At 45.2% G+C, this 26,646-nt stretch overlaps 1 protein-coding gene across 1 annotated transcript in view; it reads right to left on the bottom strand.

The window, feature by feature from the left end:
• Positions 1 to 26,646, bottom strand: part of LOC144767799 (DBH-like monooxygenase protein 2) — a 274,266-nt gene that overhangs the window by 150,993 nt on the left and 96,627 nt on the right. Inside the window, exon 6 of the mRNA XM_078651178.1 lies at positions 9,299 to 9,401. Coding sequence (XP_078507304.1) covers positions 9,299 to 9,401 — 103 coding nt within the window. The remainder of the gene's footprint in view (positions 1 to 9,298; positions 9,402 to 26,646) is intronic.

The following is a 26,646-nucleotide window of genomic DNA, read 5'->3' on the forward strand; positions in this document are numbered from 1 at the left end:
TCGGCGGTATGGGCACGCTAAGGCCCACCCTTACTAGAGGGGGTGAAAGTTAACATTAGTGAAAAAGGTGCAAAGAAAAACAAACCAACAGGTTTTGTGGGGTAAACAACCTCAAAATAAGAGAAACCTGTATAGTCTGTGAAAAAAGGGACATACAGACATATAAAGAAGACAAAACACATAATTAGTCTTAGATTTGTTGTGCTGGCTTGTTGAACTAAAACCATGCTCTACGGGATGTGCTTCTGGGTTACCACTCGAGGAGTGGCTGCCCAATCATAACTGTAATGATATTTTATACAGTGATGGATGCACTGGTGATGTAGAAACGGGCCAGTGACGATGCATGCAAATAATCTATTATATATAGGCACCTGTACGCCGATTCGGGCGTTATAACGGTATTCGTGTTGGGTAGAGATCAATGGCCGTTTAGGTGAGGGTTGTAGTGACATTATAATAACCAGGCACATATGGTAAGCATTTTGACAATAGATAAACTCTCACTCTTAGTATAAAAGATCCACGCTCCATAGGTCTCGGGAAGGGGGTGGAGGCGACAATGGCACACCCTATATGAGGGAAGGGAAATAAAGGTAATGTTAAGAATGCGGCATGGAAACCACTCGAATCATTGCAAAAGTACTTAGCTGTATTAGACAGGGATGGAACTTGAGCCCGCAACGCCTGGCACCAGCTCGATACCTGCGTGTAGCCTCTGACCGGACCTCGTGGATAATGGTCGGCTCAGACGGCATTGTTAAAAGAGTGACTTCAAAGTGGGTGAACCCGTAAGCGGTCTCCCGGGGCCCACAGGGGTGTGGCCTACGTGGGCTTGGGAGCACGTAACCAATCGGAGTCTGCGTCAGCATGTAACATCAGACAAAAGGCTGAAACGCTAACTCTGATTACTTTGAAATGCCACCCTGGAAAAAAAGTTATATTTCGTTTCGGCACAAGTTTTGCTAAGGGGATATGGTGTGAGAAAGATATGTGTTTGCAGATAAAAAAGGATCCCCTTAAGAAATTTAACAGCGTTGTTCTTTTTCGAACAATATGTTGTGGATGTTTGTGCCAGTACATACTTCTTCAACAATTGTCCATTTAAGGTAATTTGTGGTATGGTTAGAAAGGAGGAAGTGTTCACTCATTTTGGTTGTGACCTTTTGGCACCTGATGTTGCTACGATGTTCGCATATCCTCTGTTTGATTTTGCGTGTGGTCATGCCTTTGTACCTTTTTTCGCACGGGCAAGTGATCAGGTAGACCACATTAGTGGAGTTACAGTTTGTGTGAACTCGTTGAGTCCATATTTTGCCTGGCTCCAGGGTGAGTTGGTTTGTATGTGTGGTCAGATGACAGATGCTGCAATTAGAGCAGGGGTAGTGACCGGTAACTGGTGGGAGACCCCAGGCATCTGTGATCGAACTCTCCATGATCTGCATTTCGGTCTTTGGGCGTGTATGAACAAGGGATTCTTTCAGGCCTCTTCCTTTTTTGAAGGAAAAGAGGGGTATTTCCCAGGTTTTTTTGTTGCTGGTAATGATACTCAAATTGTTGTTGATTGATTTCTTCATTGCGTCTGATAGAGTACTATACGTAGTTACAAAGGTGAGTGGTATTTGTTTGCGTTCTTTCGCGTTATCTTCAAGAAGTGCTTCGCGAGGTTGGTTTCTAGCTCGTTTGTAGCCTTTGTTCAAGATATGCGTTGGGTCTTGATCTGAGTTTAGAGGTTAGGTCAGTAGCTTGTTCCCAGTAATCACTAATATTGCTGCAATTTCTCCGCATCTTGAGATACTGACCGTAAGGTAAGTTTTCCCTTAGCGGTCTAGGCTGAAAGCTCGAGAACTCAGCCTATTTTGCTACTTTTTGTGCTTTCTACCTCCTTCCAGTTAATGGTAGAAATGGGTGTGAAAGCAATATTGGATACTGGAAAGCTATACAGTTCTTTAAAGTACACATAATTCTGAATTCAGCAAGGGGTCATTTGTGTAAATCCTTCAAGGCTTTGAAAATGAGTTGAAAAAAACAGCCATTTGTGCCAACGTTTTTACTTGTAACTTTTTAAGTATGACTGATGTTTGAAAGCAATATACCATTACATCTGCTAGACCCTTCTGGCTGTGAGGATATATAAGACTTGTAGGTTCACCAAGACCCTATAAACCCGGAGCCAAAAACTGAACAGGGTCTTGCAATTGTTTTTCAGTGTGTACTGGGTATATAGCAATTCATTTGGTAAACTATAAAAAGAGAAAACTAGGTATCAAAGACACATATGTATTTCCAAAATGGGAACAGAACATAGAGTTTAGAAACAGTAGATATTCGCACATTTCCAAAATTGCAGTTACCTATACTAGCATGTGATGTATTCAACTATTTTCAAAGTTACTTCTTTTTTACACATTGTCTTACATTTGGAAGGCAGAAATGCATCAAAGGTGAATGGGTAACAACAGTTGCTCTACAATTCTGTGTTCCTGTAAGTCTCCTAAAAGTAAAATGGTACCTCACTTGTGTGGATAGGCCTAGTGTCAGCGACAGGAAATTGCCCAAAAAACAACATGGACATACCACATTTCATAGTGAAAACAGACCCTTTTTTTGCAAAGTGCCTTGCTTTGGATTTTGAAACGTAGCTCAGCGACACATAGGAAAATCTAGCAAAGCTTTACGTTTTTAAAAAGTAGGCATCCAGAGAAATCAGGATATGGTGACTTGAGTGGCTCCCACACTAGGTTATGTTACCAAGAATCCCTTGCAAACCTCAAACTTTTCGAAAAAAAACTATTTTCCTCACATGTCTGTGATTGGAAATTCTGGAATCTGCGATAATCCACAAACTTCCACCCAACCCACATTCCCCAAAGTATTATGATATAAATGGTACCTCACTTGTGTGGGTAGGCATAGTGCCAGTGCCAGGAAACGGCACAAAACACAACATGGACACACCACATTTTAACAGTGAAAACTGATCCTTTTTTTCAAAGTGCCTAGCTGTGGACTCTGAACCCTAGCTCTGCCAGCTCCAATGGAAACCTAGCAAACCTATAGACTTTTGAAAACAAGTCACTCAGGGAAATCCAGGATGTTGGGACTTGTGTGGCTCTGTTACCCATATTCCCATATAAACCGAAGACTTTGTAAAAAAAAACATTTTCCTCAAATTTCTGTGATGGAAAGTTTAGGAATCCGCGTGGATCCCTAAAATTCCACCCGCCCTTCATCTCCCAAAGTCTTTCGATAAAAATAGTACCTCACTTGTGTGGGTAGGCCTAGTGCCCGTGACAGGAACCGGCTCAAAACACAACGTGAACCACCATATTTTTACACTGAAAACTGACCGTTTATTTGCAAAGTGCCTAGGTGTGGATTTTGAGCCCTAGGTGTGCCGGCACCTAGAGAAACCTAGCACACCTATGAATGTTTTAAAACTAGACACACAGGGGAATCCAGGATGGGGTGGCTCACACCAGGTTATGTCACCCAGAATCCCTTGCAAACCTCATACTTTTAAAAAACATATTTACATCAAATTTCTGTGATGGAAAGTTCTAAAATCTGTGTGGAACCACACAAGTCCACCCACCTCCCATTCCTCAAATTCTTCAGATAAAAATGATACCTCACTTGTATGGGTAGGCCTGGCACCTGTGACAGGAAATGGCCTAAAACGCAATGCGGACACACCACTGATTTACAGTGAAAACTCACCCTTTTTTTGCAAAGTACCCAGCTGTGGATTCTAAACCCTAGCTCTGCTGGCACCTAGGGAAACCTAGCAAACCTATACATTTCTTAAAACTAGACACCTTGGGAAAAGCAGGAGGGGGTGACTTGTCCGGCTTTGACCTGGTTCTGTTACCCAGAATCCCTTGCAAACCTCAAACTTTGTAAAAATAAATATTTTCCCCACATTTCTGTGATGGAAAGTTCTGGAATCTATGTTGGTCACAACCTTCTACCCACCCCACATTCTCCTAAGTCTCCTGTTAATAATGGTATCTCACTTGTGTGGGTGGGCCGAGTACCCTCGACAGGCAGGGCCCCAAAACATATTGTGGAGACATCAAAATTACCTATTGTAAAACAACCCGTTTTTGCAAGGGGGATTACCTAGGTTTTTGGTCCCTGGCTCGGCGGCCATCTAGGGAAACCTACCAAACCCACACATTTCTGAAAACTAGAGTCCCGAGGCAATCCAGGGAGGTATAGGTTTGTATGTATCCTCCTATCCAGAATCCCGTGCAAACCTCAAATTTAGCTTAAAAAATCTAATTATTGTAAAATTTCTGTTTGGAAAAGTTGTGGCATCACTGGGCTGACACAAATTTCCTACTACCCAGCATTACCCCAGGGTCTCCCGATAAACTTGGTACCTCACTTGCATGGGTGGGCCAAGTATCCGCGACAGGCAAGGGCTCAAAATGTATTGAGGAGACATCAACTTTACCTATCACAAAAAGACTAGATTTTGCATAGGGGCACACAGGTTTTTGACCCCGGGCTCAGTGGACATCTATGGAAACCTACCATACCTACACATTTCTAAAAGCTAGACACCCAGGGGAGTCTGGGGAGGTGTGGCTTGCATGGATTCCCCAACATGTTCCTACCCAGAATCCACTGCAAACCTCCAAACTAGGATGCTGGCCATTTCCTGATGAGGCTACTATGCCTACCCACACAAGTGAGGTACCATTTTTATTGGGAGACCTGGAAGAATGCTGGGTGGTAGGAAATTTGTGGTGGCCCGGTGATAACACAATATTCACACAGAGAAAAGTGAAGAAAATTTGATTTTTTTTAGCTAAATCTAAAGTTTGAGGGGATTTTGGGGTAGAAAATATCGGGAGATCCACATAAACCACACCTCCCTGGACTCCCCTGGGTGTCTAGTTCTCAGAAATGTGTGGGCCTGGGGCCGTCCGACACACATGAGAGCACTGGTGGGGTTATAAATTGGTGTTGGAATTTTATTGTGTGTTATGTCTTACTTATTTATTGTATTGGTGTTTCTAAATGCTTTGCACACCTGCCTCCTAAGTTAAGCCTGGCTGCTTGTTGCCAGCTTTTAAGGGTTGAACAAAGGATTCATTTATTGAGACCTTCACTGAACCTTTTATTGTTTTTGTGGCCTTAATTCTAGTGTTAAGGTCCTACTTATCACTACTAATACACTACTTTCCAACACTGCTGAACAAAATGTCTGTAAAGTTGCAGCTTGATTTAAGCATTGGCTTATGAATTCTTCACGTTTCTAGTTTTGTCCAGTAGTGCTTTCAGTGAAAACGAATGAAAATGATCCATCTAGTAGCATAGGACCCCTGAACAAATAGTAAACCTTTAATTAACGGGGCATCTTCACTTAACTGGGAGTCTTGTTAGTGCCTGAATGTTTTTGAGCAATGGCTGGTTAAGTAGGGCAACAATTTTTTACTTTTCTTGTGTTCTGGTGATGTCCTATGTCAAGTTTTATCGTTCTTCTGGAAATTGATTTTGTCATTTAACTCAAATTTTCTACTGAATCCCCACAGTTTTCATGCACACATTCATTCTTGTTCTGCTCTGCAAGATAGCTGGCCAATGTGATTCATTTTAATCATCTTAGTATCTATGAAGCAGAGATGATTGAAGTCCATGACAAAGTTATGAACTAGAGTTGTCTAACAGAAGGAGCAGTCAGTGCCACCTATTTTCCTGTCTAATTTGTTTTCAAAAGTCCTGCTTTTATACAAGGTGCTTAAAGAAAACAATTGGCAAATATAAGATTGGTTGGGTCACAGCAACCATGGCACTATAATTTGCATCAATGGACCTTAAACAGCAAGATGAAGAGGTAATCAATGTTCTCCAAATACCTGAGACAGGATTAGGAAGCCTACAATATTCTCATACAAAAACCTACCAAGTGATGGGTCCAGTTCAAGTAATGTAGTCACTTGGCCCGGTCATAACTTACTCTCTTGGACACTTCATGTGTGTAATCAGTTTTATGTTCTCAACAGCAAACATAAGCCTTGTGGCCACAAATGCCATTACCAAAAGCAAACGTTCTTGGAGCTCCTACTCAGACAATGAAGAGGCAAATGATGAATCTTTCGTACATCTTAACAAGTATTTAAAAATGGCAGATTCTAGTAAATCTGGATGAGTACTCACTTCTGTGGTATGCCTCAACATGAAGACACTATGGCACCTCCACTCAATTAGCAGTAATCGGCAACAAGTGCAAGCACTGAAGATTTAACACAAATGTTCTTTGGTCTGTGAGCAATGTCTCTTTTGATATGAAGGTCAAAGCTGGTAAGGCACTCTATGAAAAGCTCTGTACAGTCTCACTCAGCAAATTTCCACAAAAAGGTCTAAAAGTCAGTATTGCTGGCTCTCAAATAACACCCATGTGGTAGATATCAGGAAATCTAGAGGATAAGTAAAAGAAGCTAAGGCTCATGAAATTGCCTACTTGAGCATGGAGATTTCTGATTTGCAGAACATGCCAAGAGATTAAATCTTACAAGGATTGGCTATCTAGACAGGTTGAAGGACATTTATACTCCAAATGTATGGCCACGTTTTAGATGATGCTTTCCTTTGATTCAGATCATGAACTTCTGTTTAATAAGTCAGCACAACAAATTACTGAACAGACTTAAGCAAAAAGCAACAGGTTCCAGGTCAACCTGTACTTATATGTGAAATTTCTCTTGTTCATCATCCACAGATCTACAGATACAGACTGCATAATACCTACTGTGATACCTGTACACAGATATTTATTTTAATGGTACATTTTTGACATGATGGTTACTGTCTTTCTGTTACTGCCCTGAAACCGGTCCCAGGATGCTTGTTTCCGGTCCAGGGATGACCTGACTTGGCAGTTCGGGCTGGACTGTTCCCATCAGGAACAGGGTCAAGACAAATTTGCATATGGCTGAACTGTCCAAACTGGGGTGGTGTGGTGAGAAAAAGAAGGATGGATTAAACCCAGATCCATGTGACTGGGGGGTGAATGTTTGAATTATCCAGAATTCCGTCCATCAATTGTTTATTTTACTGTCTTAATCACTTGCAACTCTTACTGAATTGCCCCAAGATAACCATCATTCACAATGCAGCACTCTTTCACTGGGTCAATGTAAGGGTCCTCCGGTGTGTCATATCTGCCTGTGGCATGCCACTCCCAGTATTAGATTATATTCTGTGAAACTGTCCTTCTCCTTGGATATTTGTATACTAAAATATTTGAAAAATCGGCAGTACAGTACGAGTACATTACACCTTTAAAATGATTAAAAACAATTCATAAACAAATAATTTACAAACTTGCGTGATAGCAACACTGGTTTGATAGGAATAATAAAACCATACAATCCAATATAAAAGATATATATCTAAGTGGCCTGGAAGGGGTCAGTGTTGTGGGGGAAGAAATAGAGGACATTTTACTTCAAATTGGCCAAATACTCTATAGATTCTTAGCAATGGGAAAAAAACAATGACAGGGGATAAGTCTGCTCTACATATCCTGCACTGGTGGACACCTAGGAGACGACATAGAGGAAAATCCAATGTGTTTGCTGCTTATGATAATTTGAAAAAAGAATAATAAATGATCATCGGTGTCTTCACCCCTCTGCATGCAAGATAAATGTTGCTAACCCGAGTCTATCTTTCCATTTGGCTGTAAATGTGGTACGAGGTATACCCAACCTAAACCTTAAGTCAAGGGCTGTACACAGATATTTATTTTAATGGTACATTTTTTACATGATGGTTACTGTCTTTCTATTACTGCCCTGAAACCGGTCCCAGGATGCTTGTTTCCGGTCCAGGGATGACCTGACTTGGCAGTTCGGGCTGGACTGTTCCCATCAGGAACAGGGTCAAGACAAATTTGCATATGGCTGAAATGTCCAAACTGGGGTGGTGTGGTGAGAAAAAGAATGACGGATTAAACCCAGATCCATGTGACTGGGGGTTAATGTTTCAATTATCCAGCATTCCGTCCATTAATTGTTTATTTTACTGACTTAATCACTTGCAACTCTTACTGAATTGCCCCAAGATAACCATCATTCACAATGCAGCACTCTTTCACTGGGTCAATGTAAGGGTCCTCCGGTGTGTCATATCTGCCTGTGGCATGCCACTCCCAGTATTAGATTATAATCTGTGAAACTGTCCTTCTCCTTGGATATTTGTATACTAAAATATTTGAAAAATCGGAAGTACAGTACGAGTACATTACATCTTTAAAATGATTAAAAACAATTCATAAACAAATAATTTACAAACTTGCGTGATAGCAACACTGGTTTGATAGGAATAATAAAACCATACAATCCAATATAAAAGATATATATCTAAATGGCCTGGAAGGGGCCAGTGTTGTGGGGGAAGAAATAGAGGACATTTTACTTCAAATTGGCCAAATACTCTATAGATTCTTAGCAATGGGAAACAAACAATGACAGGGGATAAGTCTGCTCTACATACCCTGCACTGGTGGACACCTAGGAGACGACATAGAGGAAAATCCAATGTGTTTGCTGCTTATGATAATTTGAAAAAAGAATAATAAATGATCATCGGTGTCTTCAACCCTCTGCATGCAAGATAAATGTTGCTAACCCGAGTCTATCTTTCCATTTGGCTGTAAATGTGGTACGAGGTATACCCAACCTAAACCTTAAGTCAAGGGCTTTTGTGAAAGGAGGTTCAATCCTGTCCATATAATTATCGAAGCAGTCAAATTGTGATGAAAATAACTCTGTAAAAGGGAAATATGTCTCATTGGGCCAATTTAACTGAAATCCAGAAGGGTCATTACACATTTAACATGTAAAAAAGTTATTTAATGGAGGACTTTTGAACCACAATCAATAAAAGAAAAGAAAATAGTTCCAGAAACAGGTGAACAATATATCCAATATACAAGGCACCATGATGACATACAAACAAATTCAAAGACATTCAAATATCCAAATTAAGTTTGTTTTAAACTAGTATTCTGCTGCAAATTGCTCAAAGGCAATTTAAAGTGTTGTGCATCTGTTTATGTATGTCTTTGTTTTTTGCAGATTTATCATAAATGGGAACATTTCCACTTTTCACTTTGGTGCGAAATAAATGCTGTAGTTTACCCTATACAGCAGTATTGTCACAATCATCGAGTATTGAGAGTTTTAACCAGGAATTAACAAGCCTATAAAAGAAGTAACATATTTGATCCTTAGTGATCTGGTCCTTTCTAAAGTAAAACATACTCCCACACCCAAGCACCTACCGCTTTGCAACTTTGCGTTGTTATAGTGGATTTCTAGTCTGACGTAGGTTGGAGCGAAACCTGTACCCAGTGGGATGCCAGCATTGCTGGGTAATGTGAATGCCTGGCAAGGAAAAAAATATCTCATTATAACAAAAAGAATTCAAGCAATAAGCTGACTACATCACTGATGTTTAAAAGATTTGCTTAGGCATTGATGTATCATTTGTAAAACAGGAACAAAGTAAATGTAACACAAAAGGCAATTTCCAATTACAATACATTGACACCAACATGTGGCAATTTGAATAAAGTAATACAAATGTACAGTGCATAGTCAAGTTTTAGAAAAGGAGACTGCATTATAGATAATGGTCAACAGTCGAAAGACGAAGCATTCTGGAGAGTGGTTTACAGCAAGAGTTGAACATTGAGGTGTCTAACATAAGAGAAAGACTATAACTGCACCAGGAGGTCAAATAACTCTTCAAGAAACAATCACTAGAAAGAGTTGCATGAGGAGAAACAAGAGAGGGGAGTTAATTCTCCCGTTCCCTAGCAGGAAAACAGGAGATCACAAGAAAGCCATCTCTAGACCTAGGATGTTAACACAAGCTCATAAGGATGCAACACTTCAACGTGGCAACGTTGCAAGAGGTCATCCAGCTCGTGAAGAAAGGAGACGTCATGGTCACAATAGATTATGGGACACCTATCCACATTTCTTAATGAATCAAAGACACAGAAAGTACCTTAGATATGTCATACTACTACTATTTCATGGTGCAACGCTTTTGCATAAAATCTTCAACAAGGGAATTCATAAATTGTCTAGTGTCAGTAGCCACACACCTGAGACAAGGCATACACATCTGCTCGTACTTGGATAACTGGATATTATTGGCAAACTCACAAGTGTCAACAGGATATACAAACTGTCACCCTGGCAGTCTACAAATTGGGATTCTCAATAAACCAGGAGAAGTGTTTGCTGCAGCCTGAAAAGTTAAAATTGTTCCTGGGAGTGATACTGAACTTAAGGACAGAAAGAGCCCACCCAGTGCCAAAGACACTCAAGGCATTAACAGAATACACTTGCCTATACCTTAAGGCCGGAAGGGTCAGTCCCTGACAGTGAAGACAGAAATGAAGCGGATGGGTATAACAGCATCATGCATATTTCTCACACCTCAGGCCAAGCTTCCTTGTGTACATTACTAGAATGGATTAACAACACATTGTCACAGATCACTGGGAGGTGGGATGATCTAGTGGTGTCACAGAGAGGAATCAAAAGGAGATAACCTGATTGAGCACACATTACAATACAGTGGGGAAACCATTGAAACTACTAACAATTATAGCTCCAAAAGTGACCATCAGCATATATACTTCTCACGCAGCATGGGGAGAATCTAAAGAGCAGAGGTCTGTGATACCCGATAGAAGAAGTGTAAACACATAAACCATCTGGAACTAAAGGCAGTGTTCCTAGCACTGAAGGCCTTTGACTTTGAGGTGCAGGTGAAGGGAAAGACAGAATTGATCCAGACCAACAATATAACAATAATTCTTCAACAATCTGGGAGAGTTGACATGTTTCCACCTGTGTTAAATAGCACAGGAGATATGGAGATGGGGCAGGCTAACCATTTGCTCAAATGTATCCCTCGATTGAGAGCTCTAGCAAGAGGCACTAGACAACCTGTGCAGGAGTCGGGGTCCTCCAACCATGGACTTTTGTATGCCTTTCCACTGATACCCCTATTATGAATGTTGACAGACAAATTCAGACACTCATCCTTGGCACCATGCAAACGTGGTTCTTAGACCTTGTGGAAATATCAGAACAGAGGATTCCTATCAAACCCACAAACAGCTGGCTCATAATGTAAAGGGAACAATTATGCCAGACAAGAAATCTCAGGAGCACCAACACACTACTCCTCATTCCTCCTAAAACACACAAAAAAAACCTTAGTGCTTAGTTCTCTGGAAATGCGACTAAAATCTGGAACTCAAACCCAGCCCATATCAGGAGCAACCCCTCCTTAATGAACTTAAAACAACAGCTCAAAGACCTCAAATGAACTCTTCTGAATTGACATATGAGGAATAACTTCTCATGCCACAGGAATCTTGCCCAGTGAAGAATATAGACACTTCAACAAGAAGGCTCCTTCATCACTGGCCTTTTGATTCGCTCCTATGATCCCCTCCAAGCCTTAACAGGAATCAACACGAGTCAATGCTACTTATTGAAATAATATGTGTCCTATCGCATCAAGACAAATGTGGTATAGTGCTCCGATTCTTTCGGGTCTGGCTAGGGCTCTATAAGACTCTTAAATAAATATGCCATCTGGAACCAGTCACTCTCAGTCTAGCAATATGGCACCTGGGCACTTAGAATTTGGTCAACTCCACTTTCCATCCAGAACAATGAAAATCAGCTAGTACACACGAATTCTATACAACTAAATGGATATTTCCAATTGTGTGAGAGATAAACCATGGTAGAAAGCAGGACTCACATACCTTACCTTTATCCTGGACACCATATGCTTCACTCAAAGTCCACAACCTCCATTGTAGCTTACAACAGGGGACTATCAGGAACAGGTTTTTTGCATCCCTGGTAATAAAGATGTTTCTGGAAGGTTCAAAGAAGGTAGCCCCGCCTAAGGCCATACCAACACTTATGTTGAATCTAAGCAACATGCTTGGTTAACTAATGACAGAAACATTTGAGCCAATGCACAAAGAGGAACTCAATTTCCTAACACTAAAAAAGGCCATAATAATAGCCATCAATTTTCTGCGTGGGATCAGCAAACTACAAGTGCATAAGGAGGCAGAGGTGGAATATGGAAACGTAAACACCTGTTTGCTAATTCCACAACATTTCAAACCAGCCCTGCCCGGGGGGAAGATACCATGACAATATCAATGCACAGTATATGAATCTAGAAATTCAGACCCGTATCCACCTTACATCTACAAAACACTCTTAACAACTTCAGCTGCCATTCCAGTCAGAACAACTCCTTAATGGGAGGAGTTTTCCCAGAAGACTTTAACAATACATACATACACCTGTTATTAAAGAAAACACCCTGAATACTCAAGACTAGGCAGGGCAGTCCCCAGGGGGTGGCAGCCCTGGGGACTGCCACCTCCCTGGGGCTTTATGATTTATATGTGGGGGCATATGTCCCTCCCGCAGTCCCGGAGCCCGCCACCTTTCTGGGGCATACTTAAAATAAGGGTGGGTGGCCTCTTGGGCCCCATCAAGCCCAGGGGACCACTCCCTCCCCAAGGCCTTCAGTAAATTAGGGTGGAGGGCCTCAAAGGCCCCCCAAGCCCCGGGGACCGTCATCGCCCTGGGGCTATATTTAATAATTATTGCGGGTGGCTCGAGTGCCCCTACACTGCCCCGGGGACCACTACCTCCCCAGGGCAATAAATACTTGAATAGACCCCGGTCCCCGGGGACCACCACCTCCCTGGGGCTTTAAACACATGGGAGGGGGGCATCGCAGCCCCCCTGCTTGAAACCTTGTGGCCCTGAGGACACCACTCCCCAGGGCTGGCTCATACAATTTTCCAGGATGCCCAACCCAAAATATTGCTGTTTGCTATGGGAGGGCAGGAGAACGGCTCCCACCCTGTCATAGCAAACTCTGCTATGCTTGATTGAAGCAAGAGCAGGAAAACCTTCTCTTGCTTCAATGAAGCAAATCAGGATTGCTTTTAAGCAAGGGAAGCTGCTTTTTTAGTGATTTTCAAAGGTTTTTTAAATGATTATTTCTAACTATAACGTCCCTGAAACTATTTTTTTCACTGAATTTCTAAGGTTTTTTAATTGAAAATTTCTCACTATAACATCCCTGAAACCTGTGGTTTTTTTCAGTGAATTTATAGTGTTTTTTAAATACTAATTTCTAACTATGCCTGTAGAGGTAGGACATGTGCAGAAAGAGGAAGAAAGACACAGAAAGAAGCAAGATACATGCAGAAATAGGCAACAGAAGGCCAGAAAGAGGAAGACAGAAGCAAGAGATATGCAGAAAGAACCAACAGAGGTGCAGGAAGAGGCATTGATGAAAATTCATCTCTGCCCTGGGCACTCCCCAACTTTTTTTCTGACTGGTACTGGTGGTAACTGACTCTTACTGACCCTGTGCTCTACCAAACCAGGGCCGGAGCCAATGCTATCCCGAAAGACACTTAGAATACCGTGAAAACAACTACATACACTAGGGTACACTATGGGTTGGGGTATCCCTGTGATTGGCATGACCTCCCCTGTAAGGCCCTAGTACAAATAGGGCAGGGGGATTAAAACAACCTGAGGCCAGTTTAAAAGTAGCCCTGTGTGTGCAGAAAGAGGCAAGAGAGGTGCAGAAAGAGGCAAGAGAAATACAGAAAAAAGCAACTGAGTTGCAGCAAGAGGGAAGAGTGGTTTGCACACTATTAGTACCAATTCAACACCAACATTTAGCAATAAGTAACAGGTGACCATTCTTGATTTGAAAAGGGCCTTCCACCGCGCTGTGACACTTGTTGCTGAATTTCTGGTAACGTTTGAGTGGTTTGAGCTAGAAACAGGGCTTTTTTTGTTCAAATTTGCAGATTAGGCAGCAGATGATGGATTATGTAGCTAATGCAGAAAATGTATAATTGTGCGTAAGTCTGTGCAGCCAAACAATTGCACCATTCTAGTGGCCCTGCTCATACCTCTGACTAGTTCCAGAAGTGCTCCTAAGTGTTTCCTTCTTTTTTTGTCTCATTGAGTTCATAATTTAGTTTCTATGGCAACGAGGAAGACAACATCTGAGGTTACCACTCCACAACACAGAATGCCATACCACATCATTACTCTTCATAACACATAATCCCTCTCTGCATAATTGCTATACACTAAATATCACATATGTTCTATCCACATAATTTCACTGCACAACATACCATATAATTCCACTACACACAAAGTACATCCGCTCAACTCCCGAAACCATTAGCAATTTTTTTTTTTATTTACAACAACAATAGCTTTAACTCTTACAAATGCAAGACTTATTGCGCTACAAATGTTTCTCTAACTGGTAGTCATGTTTGCATAGTGGTGGCGAAAGAGGTCTGGGCATCCAACAGGTGCTCAGGAATTCCACTGCATAGGACTTACAGGAGGTACCAGGAGGGCTACGTGGCTGCCAGCAGTAAAGTGGATTTCATGCCCCAACCAGTACTGTGCCAAGAAGTGCACTTGCAGAGTGGTGTTAAAAAGTGAGCAAGGCCTTCGAAGACCTCTCAGCAATCACATTGTGTGGGACTTTTTGGAGGTAACAGGAGGGGTAGTTGGCCACCTAGGTCAACCTTGGGGGCCAACTATCCCTCCTATTACCTCAAGTAAGTCCCACAGAGAAGGATTGCTAAGGTCTCATTGCAAGCCACGCCCCCTTTCCCCACCACTCTGCAAACGCGCTTCCTGGCATGCTCTTGAATGAGGAATAAAGTCTATTTTGCTGCTTGGTTCCTTAGGGGCAAACTAGCCTACCTGATACCTCCAGTATGCCCCAGAAAGTGGGATTGCTGATTGTGGACACGAGCCATGTCCCCTTTCTCCACCACTCTGCAAACACGCCTCCTGGCGCGTTCTGGGTTGGGGAATTATCTCTCCTTGAATCCTGAGGGTCCCTAGTAGGGGCCAATAAGCCCACCAGGTACCTCCAGTAAGCCCCACAAAGCTGGATTGCTGAGAGTGTCCAAGGCCATGCCCCCTTTTTTTACACCACTCTGCAAATGCGCCTCGTGGAGCACTGCTGGTGGGGCAATGAGGTCCTCTTGTGTCCTGAGGACCTCAGGACTAAAATGGACTTCATTGCCCGAGCAGTTGTGCACCAGGAGGTGCATTTGCAGAGTGGTGTAAAAAGGGGGAGGGGTCTCAGACTTTGTTCATGAAAAGGCCTTTGTGCTAACATGCAGCTCCCTATATATCAAAGCAATTTGTCTGTTTCTTCGCTCATTTGAGAGCGGCCAGGGAAGTAGACATGCTCCTCTATCAGCAAGTGAGAGCATTGTCTATTTTCTCTGCCAGAGAAGGTGTGCTATGGATTGGCAGGAGTGTTGCTCCCGCCAAGCCATACAAACTGCAATGTCCCCAGGCGTGGGTACCCTGGGACATTGCTGAAGCTGGCCCTGGAGGGGGGGGGGGGTACTGGTCCACAGGGCCATCTAGGGCTCCAGGAGGGGAGAATGTGATTATGCCCAGGGAGGAGGTGATGATTGGCTGACAACAACCTGATTGAGAGGACATTTTAAATATCGGGAATAGTATCAGCACCTCAATATGGTTCTGTGAAGTGATAAAGGGGGTCAAGGTAGAGACACCCTGAACCCATGGGCATGTTAGAGGAGTGTCAGAGGATCCCTCTATGTTGCATACACAATTGAGTTATAGCATTTTTTTTACTTTGGGAATCTGTTTTCTCAGTGTAGCTCTGTGTAAATGTGTACCAGACAGATCTGTGAATCTTGATGCACTTTAGGACAAAATCTCTTTTAGACCCAATGAGGCAGTCTCTTACCCACTCACAGAGCCACACAGGCACTTGCACATCTACTCACAGACCCACATAGACACTCTCACACCCACTCACAGGCCCACACAGCCACTCATAAATGCACTCACTCACCCACACAGGCACTCACATGCCCATTCACATTCCAATCAGGCACTGATAGACTTATTCACAGACCTACAGAGGTACTAACAAACCCACTAACAGACCATACTACCAGTCACACAGCCAGTCAAACACCCACATAATGACCACCAAGGACACTCAGACACCCACTTACACATCCCCTCAAAGACCCACTCAATAACTGACGCACCCACTCACAGACCCACACACACACTCACAGACCTACTAATAGACCCACACTAACACTCACACAACCACAGACAGATCCATGTACGGTCTCACACAGTCACTCACAGACTCCCACAGACACTCACACACCCACTCACGAAACACAAACACCAATGTACATACCCATACAAATACGCACACACCCACATAGGTACTCACAAAGCCTCTGACAAACTGGGAGAAGCATCCACACCCACACCCATATACCCACAGAGATAGTCACACACTCATTAACACATGCATTCCTCGAACTCACACCCATACAACCACTATACACACACTCATACAACCACTCTCACAGCCACTCATATACCCATATTGCTACTATACTGCAATTGAGACAACCAGTCACACACTAACTAATCAACACACACATATATCTACTCTGTGACACACCTACTCATGCACCCAAACAGCCAGTCACACAGATACTCACTTACCCAGTCACAGACTCAGAAACCCACTCAGCAAAGTGAAGATGAAGGAGTGCTAAAATGGAGGACAACACGTTGAATATAAAAGAACATATTTGATTGGGTGGTGGAGATGGTATGTTGCTTACAGAAAACATTTGTATTTTTGACCTAGTGGTCGACAGAGAGTGCTGCTAACACAGTCACCATGGAAACAGAGCTAAAAGAATATGGGAAATGGGAACAAAAATGACTGCACTTTGAAACTGAAAAAGAGGAGTGTGGTAACATTGGTAATTACGGAGTGTGTGGTTTTTAATTGGGTAATTTTTTCAAAGTAATACATAAATGCAAACAAATAATAGTAGTTTGTTAAATGATTCTCCGGGCTTCCTTGTGGGTCGCAGGTCCACCGCGAAGTTACATGGGGGGCTAATCTAAGCCTAACAGTAGATTCACAGGGGAAAAAAACGTGGTACTTTCCAGTAACTATAGTAAGGGTTAAAAAAACTGACCATTTAGAAGTTGTATAAGAAAAATAAAAGATTAAGGAAGCCTGCGATGTGTTAACTACATGAGTATAAGTAAGAGCACATGGTGATGAGTAGCTTTATTTGCAAAGAAACAGATTTAAACAGAAATAGAAATTAAAGTTGGAGTACAGCAACAAGCATTTACAGGTATGCTAATTAGGTTGTAGTATAAAAAAGTCGATTTAGATAAAACATTCTGAGCGTCTATAAGATGAAAGTAAATGTGGAGCTTCTAAACACCATACTAGAAGGCAAAACAGAAGATATCTTAGATGAGAATATTAACTAAAAAAATACAGTGAGTAGGAAAGGAGAAAGAGGAATTGGTATACTGAAAATACAGTAATTTTATTACGCAAGTATGAATTCATGTGTCTGCAATTAGATGTATGTGTTTGCTTATAGTGCATAATTTAATAGTATGTAATTTGTACCCACTCACACAGTGAGGCAAGCACTTACACACCCAGTTACAATCCCATACAAGCACTTACGTACCCATCACTCATATAACCAGACAGTGGCTGCCACACTTAGTCACACACTATAAAATCATTACCACATACCCATTTGCTCACCTTTACATACACGTATCTAATTATTTACACACTCATATAGGCACTGGTATGCCTACTCAAATGCCTGCATCATATACATGTACTCAGCACTCAGTCAGTTACACATATACTTACACACCTGTAAACCCAGTCTCACCCATACAGCAACTCACATACTTATTTATAAAACCATACAGCCATTCACACACCCAGTGAGAGAGCAACAGAGGCACTTACACATACATTCATATGCCCCCATAGCACCCATGTATCCATAAGAAACTAAGCTAGTTGCACACACCGTTGAAGAACCCTAAACTCTCTGCCAGTAAGCAATCCATATAGCCACATTCATAAACATTTACAGACTCATACAATTACTAATCCAGTCATATAGCAACATAGGTACTTACACATCCAGTGATACACCTGCATAGGATCTGATGGTGCCACTAAGATATATACTGACACTCTTATTCACCCATCTGGACAAGTAGCCCTTTACACATGTCTCAGGCAGGCTATTGCAAAGCTCCTATGTGCAGACTTTGCATTTAAAACCTTTGCCACGTCTTAAACTCCTCTTCTAGTACATATAAGTCACCCTTATGGTAGGCCATAGGTAGGCCATAGGGCAGGGTGCTATGTGCCTAAACGGTTAGACATATATTTTGAAGTTTCATTGAGTTACATACGCACTTAGAGACCCATACACCCAGGTATACATCCAGTGTCCCTCCCATGCTGTGACTCACATATCTGTGTACAAAATCAAAGGGCCACCAACCCACCCAGTAAGACAGGGAAAGAGGCACTGACACATTCAATCACACATACATATCCAGCAGTAACAGAGCCAGTTGCACTCACTAAGACAACAAGTAAGCAATCCATACATCCACTTACAAACACATTTACAGACCTATAGAGTTATAAGAGGCAGTCACATGTGCTGACATAGTTACTTACATATCCAATGACACACTTACAGAGGGACTGATACACTCATGCAGATATGTATTCAATAACTGGTGCTCCTAGTCACCCATCTAGACAAGCCCTTTCGGCCTGCTACCTCAGAGACTGTGTGTGAATTTTTATTGCTAGGAGGACGTGGCATTTAAAATCTCTTATCAATGTTCAAACTCTCCTTTTTTACACATGCCACCTCTAAGGTACTCACTATATAGCCCAATGGACAGGTGCTGTTTGGTTAAGGGAACAAATGTACTTTTACATTTCAGTCACTTTCACACACATACAGACCCTCACAACCAATTATATAGCCAGTCACCCACCTACACAGCCAAAAATATACCTATTTAGAAAACCATTCAGCCACTGTCACGAAAAGTCAGACAATGACAGAATCACTTACACATCCACTCACAGAGGACATATGTATCTGCTACTAATAGAACCACTTGTGTACACAGTTACACAGCCAAAAAATCAGTAATACAACCAGTTACGAATCCACACAGCCACTTATATGCCAATTTAGACAACCATACAGTCACTAACACAACCAGTCAGATACTGAGACACTCAAGATAGTGGCAGAGTATATATGATTCCCACTCCTGGTTTAGTTCACTTATCCAAAATTGGTATATTTAATTGATCTGTAGACCTAGTAGAGACTTCTTATGCCAAGGGCCTGGAATTTAAATGTTATTTGTGTGTAGTGGCACCTCTCAGAATTAGGTAGGCTGACGTCTTTGTGACAATTTTCAAAGAAAAAAATATTCCCATCCTTGGGACAAGTCAGAGATGGTAAGGGCCGCTCCATCCCTCCAGCAATTGAAGGGAAATGTTGTAAGTGCCGGGAGAAAGGCTCGGTTTAAAATAATAGGGGTAAATGGGGAGGGAAATGCGTGAGTGGTTTAATCGTCTCAGCATATAAAGTTTGTTCTTGTAGGTGCGCATTAGGGATCGGTCTGCTTTCGCTCTCCATAGCAAGTCCCAAAGAGATTGCCCCACTATTGCCCGGCCCATATTGAGCCACTGTTTATCTGATTTCCTCAGAGTCCATTCAGAGATTACTCCCAGCTTTGCTGCCTTATAATAGGAGAAGAAGTCTGGAAAAGTGAATCTGCCCGCCTCCTTAGGCAAACACAGAGCTTTGTAAGAAAGTTGGGCTCTGAGATTCTGACAAATAAGATTGGTCACTAGAGGGAGTAATTGTGTGAAACCTTGCTCCATTTTAATTGGTAGGCCCTGAAAGAGGTATGAAAACCTCAGTAAAACAGTTATTTTGATGGCTTGGATATAGTCAAGCTACGATAGGTATGTAGGGGCCCATCTTTTGAGGTACGCTTTGAGTTGTTGAGGCAATGGGAGATCATTAGCTCTAAACAGCTCGAATATCTTGAGAACAATTTAATCTACAAATATGGATGCTCTTTTTTAACCCAGTGGAAAGTGGAAAGTGGAAAGTAGCATTCGCTAGTGTCTCTATCTCAGGTGAAGGGAGTGTCAAATTCAAGATGAAGGATTTATGGAGGTTTATGCAGCACCCTGTCACTTTCTCAAAAATTTCTAGAACTTGGTGTAATGCTGCAAATGAGGTCATGGGCAAAGACAGAGAGAGCAATACTTTGTCACAAATACAGACATTTTGTGGTGATTAGAACCAAAGGTTAGAATTGGTATTACTTTCTCCTTTCTCATCACAACTGAAACCTCGGGTACTCCACCCAGAATTTAGAGATGCTGCCAGAAGAGAACTCCCACCATTTGAGACATTTGTAATACAAGTGAAGGGGGTCAAGGGTACCATCTCCTCTCTCCATTCTATTTTACTGGAAACTTACTCCACAATCTGACCATAACACATGGACTTCCAGTCCACTGTATTGGGGGACACAATCCCTGAGGAACGATGGCAGAAGCTATGCATTTTATACCCAAGTTTAACCACTTTATGGGGAAGGGAGATGTACCTTATACGTTATTATATGATTGGTACTTATACACTAATAAGCAAAAAAAATGTTCCCAATACAACTGATCTATGCTGAAGGGGATGCAGGTTGCTAGGAGACTTCCATCATATATGGTGGGACTGTCCTATATTCCAGCCTTTCTTCTCTGAAATTTTAGCACAAATTAAAGACATACTAGGATACCCAATTTTCTCCATGCATGGGTTTGCACTTCTGGGATTATGTGATGAAACCTTCAGGTGACCGTTCCATTGTCTGGTTATGTTTGGGAGCGGCCAAGATAGCATTGGCAACCTCGTGGAAATAAAAAGCACTCCCTCGATCACACAGTGGCACTCCTGGTTATGGCAAGCCTTGACAATGGAAAGCATGGCTGACATACTCTTGGATAACTTTAAGAACTTTGACTATACCTGGGTTCTATCCATTGGCCTCCCACTCACAACTTGCCCCACCCATACTAGGGCACTCCATTGCTTCCAAATATAGTATCATAAGAAAACTGGTGAAGGACCTGGGAATATCTGTGGCCTGCCCCTTGGGTCTCATCAAACTGCACGCATTTCACAACATGCAGCTCCTATGAGCTCCCTCATGGTTTTATAGTTCACAGGGAGGTTCAAAGGGGGGGTGGTGGAATAATGTTGGGTAATCATTGTGACTTTCTGAGGCAAACTAATTGTTGACAATGTTATGGTTGGAAAATCTGACTACAATGGCGAATATTAGTACACATTAGAAACTGTTTGTACTAACAGCACTCAATGTATACTACTGATGATCTTGTTGATGCTTGCTGACAATGTATAATGCTGTGCACAGTTAAAATTCAATAAAGACAATTTGATTAAATTAAATGTTAGTAGTGGGCCTGCTGCACTAATAGAGTCATTTTACAAGTAACACTTTAAACCTGACTGAAGCTTTCTACTCCTGAGCCTGTGTGTGCACTTTACTGCCACTACGAATTGGCATTTAATTCCACTTGGCAACATTTACACTCTCCTTTTCTACACCTAAATCACACCTAAGGTGTGCTCTAGGTAGCAAAATAGGAGGGTGCTCGGTTGTTAAAAAATAAGACATGCAGGGGCGTGTCCAAGATGGCGACGGAGTAGGACGTGCTTTCTGTCCCTCCGCCGCCGTGACCTGCTTAGCCTTGCCCAGCGCCTTCCCTGGACCCTACCGGCGGCCCTGGCCCTAGCGCGACTCTCCCGGAATCACTGGGGTAATTTGAGCGCTACCCGCGGCTCCGAGAGTGGCGGATTGGCCCCGCACCGGCACTGGGGCCTGTGGCGTGGCGGAACAGTTGAAGCCGGGGACTTGCGTGCGGCGGAGCAGAGGAGGGGACGCCCGGCCGCACAGCAGCAGAGCCGCTCACCGGGACGGGAGCCGGCTGCACCCTCGGCGTTCGGAGGCCCAGTCTCGCGAGGGGTGAGTGACCTGGCAACCCGGAGAGGCCCCGGAGCGAAGTCCAGCTGAGCCAAGGGACGAGTCGGGCCTCCCGGATCACGCGAGCCTGGGGATCTGCGGCCTAGCGCCGGGACGCGATTTAAGCGGACCGGCCTCCTGGGGTGCGGCCGATCACGGCCGGAGGAGTATCGGGAGCGACGCCTGCCCCTGGCCTGCACTGAGGAGTGAGGGACTTTGTTGGGAGCTCCCTGAACCTAGAACCGCCGGCGGCCCCTATCTGTGACGGCCCCCGGTGGCGGCCTACTGGCGGTGGGCCACGGGCTACCTTACTGCTACCTCTTACACACGTGGGCCGGGGCATTTGAGTGCGGCCTGAGGAGGTGGTGCCCCTCTCCTACTAAAAGAGGCGCAGGACAGGCGGATCCACGCTTGGTGAGGCCTGGGGCTGCCGGAGTGGAGCAGAGGGGGGTGGCCTGGTGGAGTGGCCTGGCCCTGGTAACGACGAGGAGGGGAGCACCGTGGACCCACTGGGGAGCGATTGAGAGCTGCACCGAGGCCTCAGGATTGCGGCGGAGCCGCTCGCGCGACTGGAGGGGGATCGCCATTGTTTGAGAGGGCTCACCAGCAGGCGCCAGCGACTGGTCAAATAGCGATGGCTCAAAGAAATCGCAGGGACAAACCGGGCAAAGAGGGGCCTCTGAAGGGATCGCAGGCGACGGCATCCCCAAGCTCTAGCTCTAGCTCGTCCCCCCGGCTGCGGGATGATGAGGCTCCGGCCACCAGAGCCTTCATGCTAGAACGCTTTTCGGCCATCAAGGAGGACATCTCGGAGCTTCGATCTCAGCTCGCCTCAGACCTCAGGGAGGTGAGGAGGGATGTCGATGGCATTGGCGAGAGGGTCGCGACGCTGGAAGAGCACGATCTGGGCATGGCAGAGGATGTGCATCAGCTCCAACAAGATGTGATCAGGCTGACGGAGCAAAACCTGGATCTACAGGCTGACGCTGAGGACTTGGAGAACCGTTCTCACCAAAATAACATCCGCATACGCGCGGTGCCCTGGGGAGGAGAGGCAGGGGACTTGCGTGGATATGTGGAGGCACTTTTTTTGCAGATCCTGGGTGAAGAAGACCTGCACGAGATTAAAATGGAAAGAGTGCATAGAGTTGGGCTACCGAGAGGCGCGGGGGCTCCACCCCCGGACATTTTGGTCTGCATTCATGATTTTCTGCTTAAGGAACGCATACTGCGGAAGGCGAGAGGGATTGCTGACTTGCATCGCCCCCAACTCCTACAGGACTTGGCTGCATCGACGCTGAAAAAGAGGCGCACCTTTAAACCTGTGACAACCTATCTGAAGGAACAGGGTGTGGCGTACTCCTGGGGTCATCCCTTTAGCCTTATCTTCCGCTGGCAGAACAGACTGGTCCAGGTTCGATCGCTGCAGGCGGCCAGGGAGCTGCTGGGCCTGGACGACACTGCCCCCTCCCCGGGGGCGGGTCGATCACCGGCGCGGCGGCGGCGGCGTTCGCCTTCCTGGCAGAGAGTAGGACGCCCCGTGATGCACAGTAGGCCGGATCCCTCGGCCAGCCAGCAAGAGAGAGTCGGAGCAGTGGCCTCAGTGGCGAATGCAATGGAGTCGCAGCCGCAGAGCAGCTCGGGAGCGGCATGATCCTGCAGGGAAGGGTGATAGGCGTCGGAGGGACCACCCCCCTCCGCTCAGATACCGTGGGTAATTATGTACTTTTGGAGAAGATACCCCGGTCCAGGAACTGAATGGGACATTGACTGGTGTCTCACCCGCGGCCCGCTGTGGGCTGCTGAAGCCGCCCTTATGGTGGCTCTTTGCTTCTTGTTTTTTTTCCCTTTATGTTGCCCCCTCGGTGCTTTTACAGTTACTGGTAGGGGAGGCACTCCTGTTGAGGCTCTCCGGACCTGAAGGGGGGGAGGCGTTTGGGGGGGAGTTGGAGGGGGGGAGGGGGTGTGGTGGTGGTAGTGTGAATGTGTGTCGAGGTTTGTTTCTGCTCTGGCGGTCCGTGCTGGGAGTGATCGCTGCGCTACAGGGAAGCTGGCTTGCTGGGCTGGGGCCTGGATGGAGGGTTGATACAGAGGGGCTAAGCGGGTGTCGGCGTGCTGCGGACGGCGGGTGAGGGTCCCAAAGTGTGGGGGGTCCGAGGGGGGGAGCTGGGGGGGTTTGGGTTTGTTGAGGTTCCAGAGGTGCTGGATGGAGTGTTGTGCGTCGGGTATGGGGAGGGGGGAAGCTGAGCTGAGTGAGAGTGCTTATCTGTGATGCCGGTCACTGTTGGTACATGGAACGTGAAGGGGTTGAATTCCCCTCAAAAGAGGCAAAAGGTGTGGAAATATATTCTTGATCATGATTTGGATGTGGTGGGCCTCCAGGAAACGCATTTGGCGAGGAAGGACGAGTCCCGCCTCAAGCATAGACAGTATCCGCTGATATATAGATCCTCTGCCCACACTAAGCACAGAGGGGTGGCTCTTATGTTCCATTCAGCAGTGCGATTTCAGCCGTTGGGGGTTAGGAACGATAAAGAGGGTAGATGGGTCTTGGTCAAGGGGGTGCTCCGTGGCAAATTGTGCACCTTTCTAGTCCTATACGCTCCCAATGCAGGACAAAATAAGTTCCTCCAAGACTTACTGACTACAGTGGAGGACTTTGTTGAGGGGGCACTTTTTGTACTGGGGGATTTTAACCTGGTGTGGGACCGGGAGCTGGACTGCTCTCGTCCCCAGAGAGCTGATGCGGGAGTCTGTTCGGCTGAGACGCATAGGCGGTTTACGAACTGGGGGCTGGTGGACGGGTGGCGGGCCCTTCATCCCCTTGCCCGGGACTACACTTACTACTCACATGTCCATCAGTCTTACTCCCGCCTGGACTATGGGTTTCTGAACCAGTCCCTTCGGGGAGCCCTGAGCGATTCTAGGATCTTCCCCCTTTCGGTCTCCGATCATAGCCTACTGGCCCTCTGTTTTCATTGGGCTCCGCATGGTGCGGGAACACGCAAGTGGTATTTCCCAGCCTCCGTGGTCAGAGATGACCCCTCCTGTAGGGCACTGCGGACGGCGATCCACGACTTTTTTTACCTTAACCCTGTCCAGGACACCTCGATTTTTGTCACTTGGGATGCCTTTAAGGCGTCGATCAGGGGTAGTTGCTTAGCCCTCAACGCGGCTATTAATAGGCAGCGGCGTGTAGACAGAGAAGGGTTGGAGGACGAGTTGGCCAGGTTGGAATTGACACACAAACAGAATCCCACTAGACAGACGCTCTGCTCGCTGACAACGGTTCGGGGTAAACTTAGGTCCCATTATAATAACAGATCGGAGTTCACTCTCCTGAAACTGCGCCGTCTCTCTTATTCACAGGGTAACAAGATTGGGAAGCACCTAGCGCGCCAGTTGAGGGACAAACGAGAGAGGGAGTATATCGGCGGTATCCAGGACCCCAGGGGTGACCTGCACCATCGCGATGAGGACAAGGCGGAACTCTTTGGAGAGTTCTATGCTGCGCTATACTCGGGAGACTCACTAGACCCTGCGGCCCAGCGTGACTATCTTACCGCACTTCCACTCCCTCACGTCTCTCCCGAGTGGAACGACTTGCTGTAGGCCCCCTTTACTAGGGAGGAGGTTCTGACGGCGATTAAAGCCCTGAAACCCAATAAGGCACCCGGGGCGGATGGCTATACGGCACTCTTTTATCGGACCTTTGCGGCAGAGGTGTGTGACTATCTGGTGCTCCTCTTCAACGCCATGGCGGAGTCGGGCACGACCACGGACTCCATGGCGGAGGCCGTTGTATCGATTATCCCCAAGCCAGGGAAGGACCCTACCACATGTGCCTCCTATAGGCCTATAGCCCTGCTGAATGTAGATGCCAAATTATACTCGTCCATATTGGCAGCTAGATTGCAGGATCTCATGCCCGCTCTCATCCACCCTGACCAATCGGGATTCATTAAGGGGCGCCAGACCCACGATAACACTCGCCATGTGGTCCACCTTATTGAAAAGGCTAATCACTTCCGTATCCCGGCGGTATTGGTGGGGTTGGACGCGGAAAAAGCCTTTGATCGGGTGGACTGGGGATTCCTATTCCAGACCCTAACGGCTTTTGGCTTTTCATCCAAGTTTGTATCTATGGTAAGGGCGAACTATAGCTGCCCTCGCTCCAGGGTCTCAGTCAACGGTCACCTGTCGGCCTTCTTCCCCCACTCCCGTGGCACGAGGCAGGGGGGCCCGCTTTCGCCCCTGCTCTTTGCCCTGAGTATAGAGCCGCTGGCGATGGCGGTGCGGGAACACCCTGACATCAGGGGACTGCCTTTCTTGGGCGAACAACATAAAATCTCTTTATTTGCAGATGACGTCCTGCTGTCCCTATCGGATCCTGCACGCTCCCTCCCCCAGGTCCAAACTGAACTGGCGCACTTTGAGGCGGTGGCGGGATTTAAGGTCAACTACGACAAGTCCTTTATTTTAAACCTTACGCTCTCCCTGGCGGAGGTGGACCGCCTTCGCCCGCTGTCTCCCCTGCCGTGGACCCTTT

This window comes from Lissotriton helveticus, chromosome 7 (genome assembly GCF_964261635.1).
Source record: "Lissotriton helveticus chromosome 7, aLisHel1.1, whole genome shotgun sequence".
Lineage (NCBI taxonomy): Eukaryota > Metazoa > Chordata > Amphibia > Caudata > Salamandridae > Lissotriton > Lissotriton helveticus.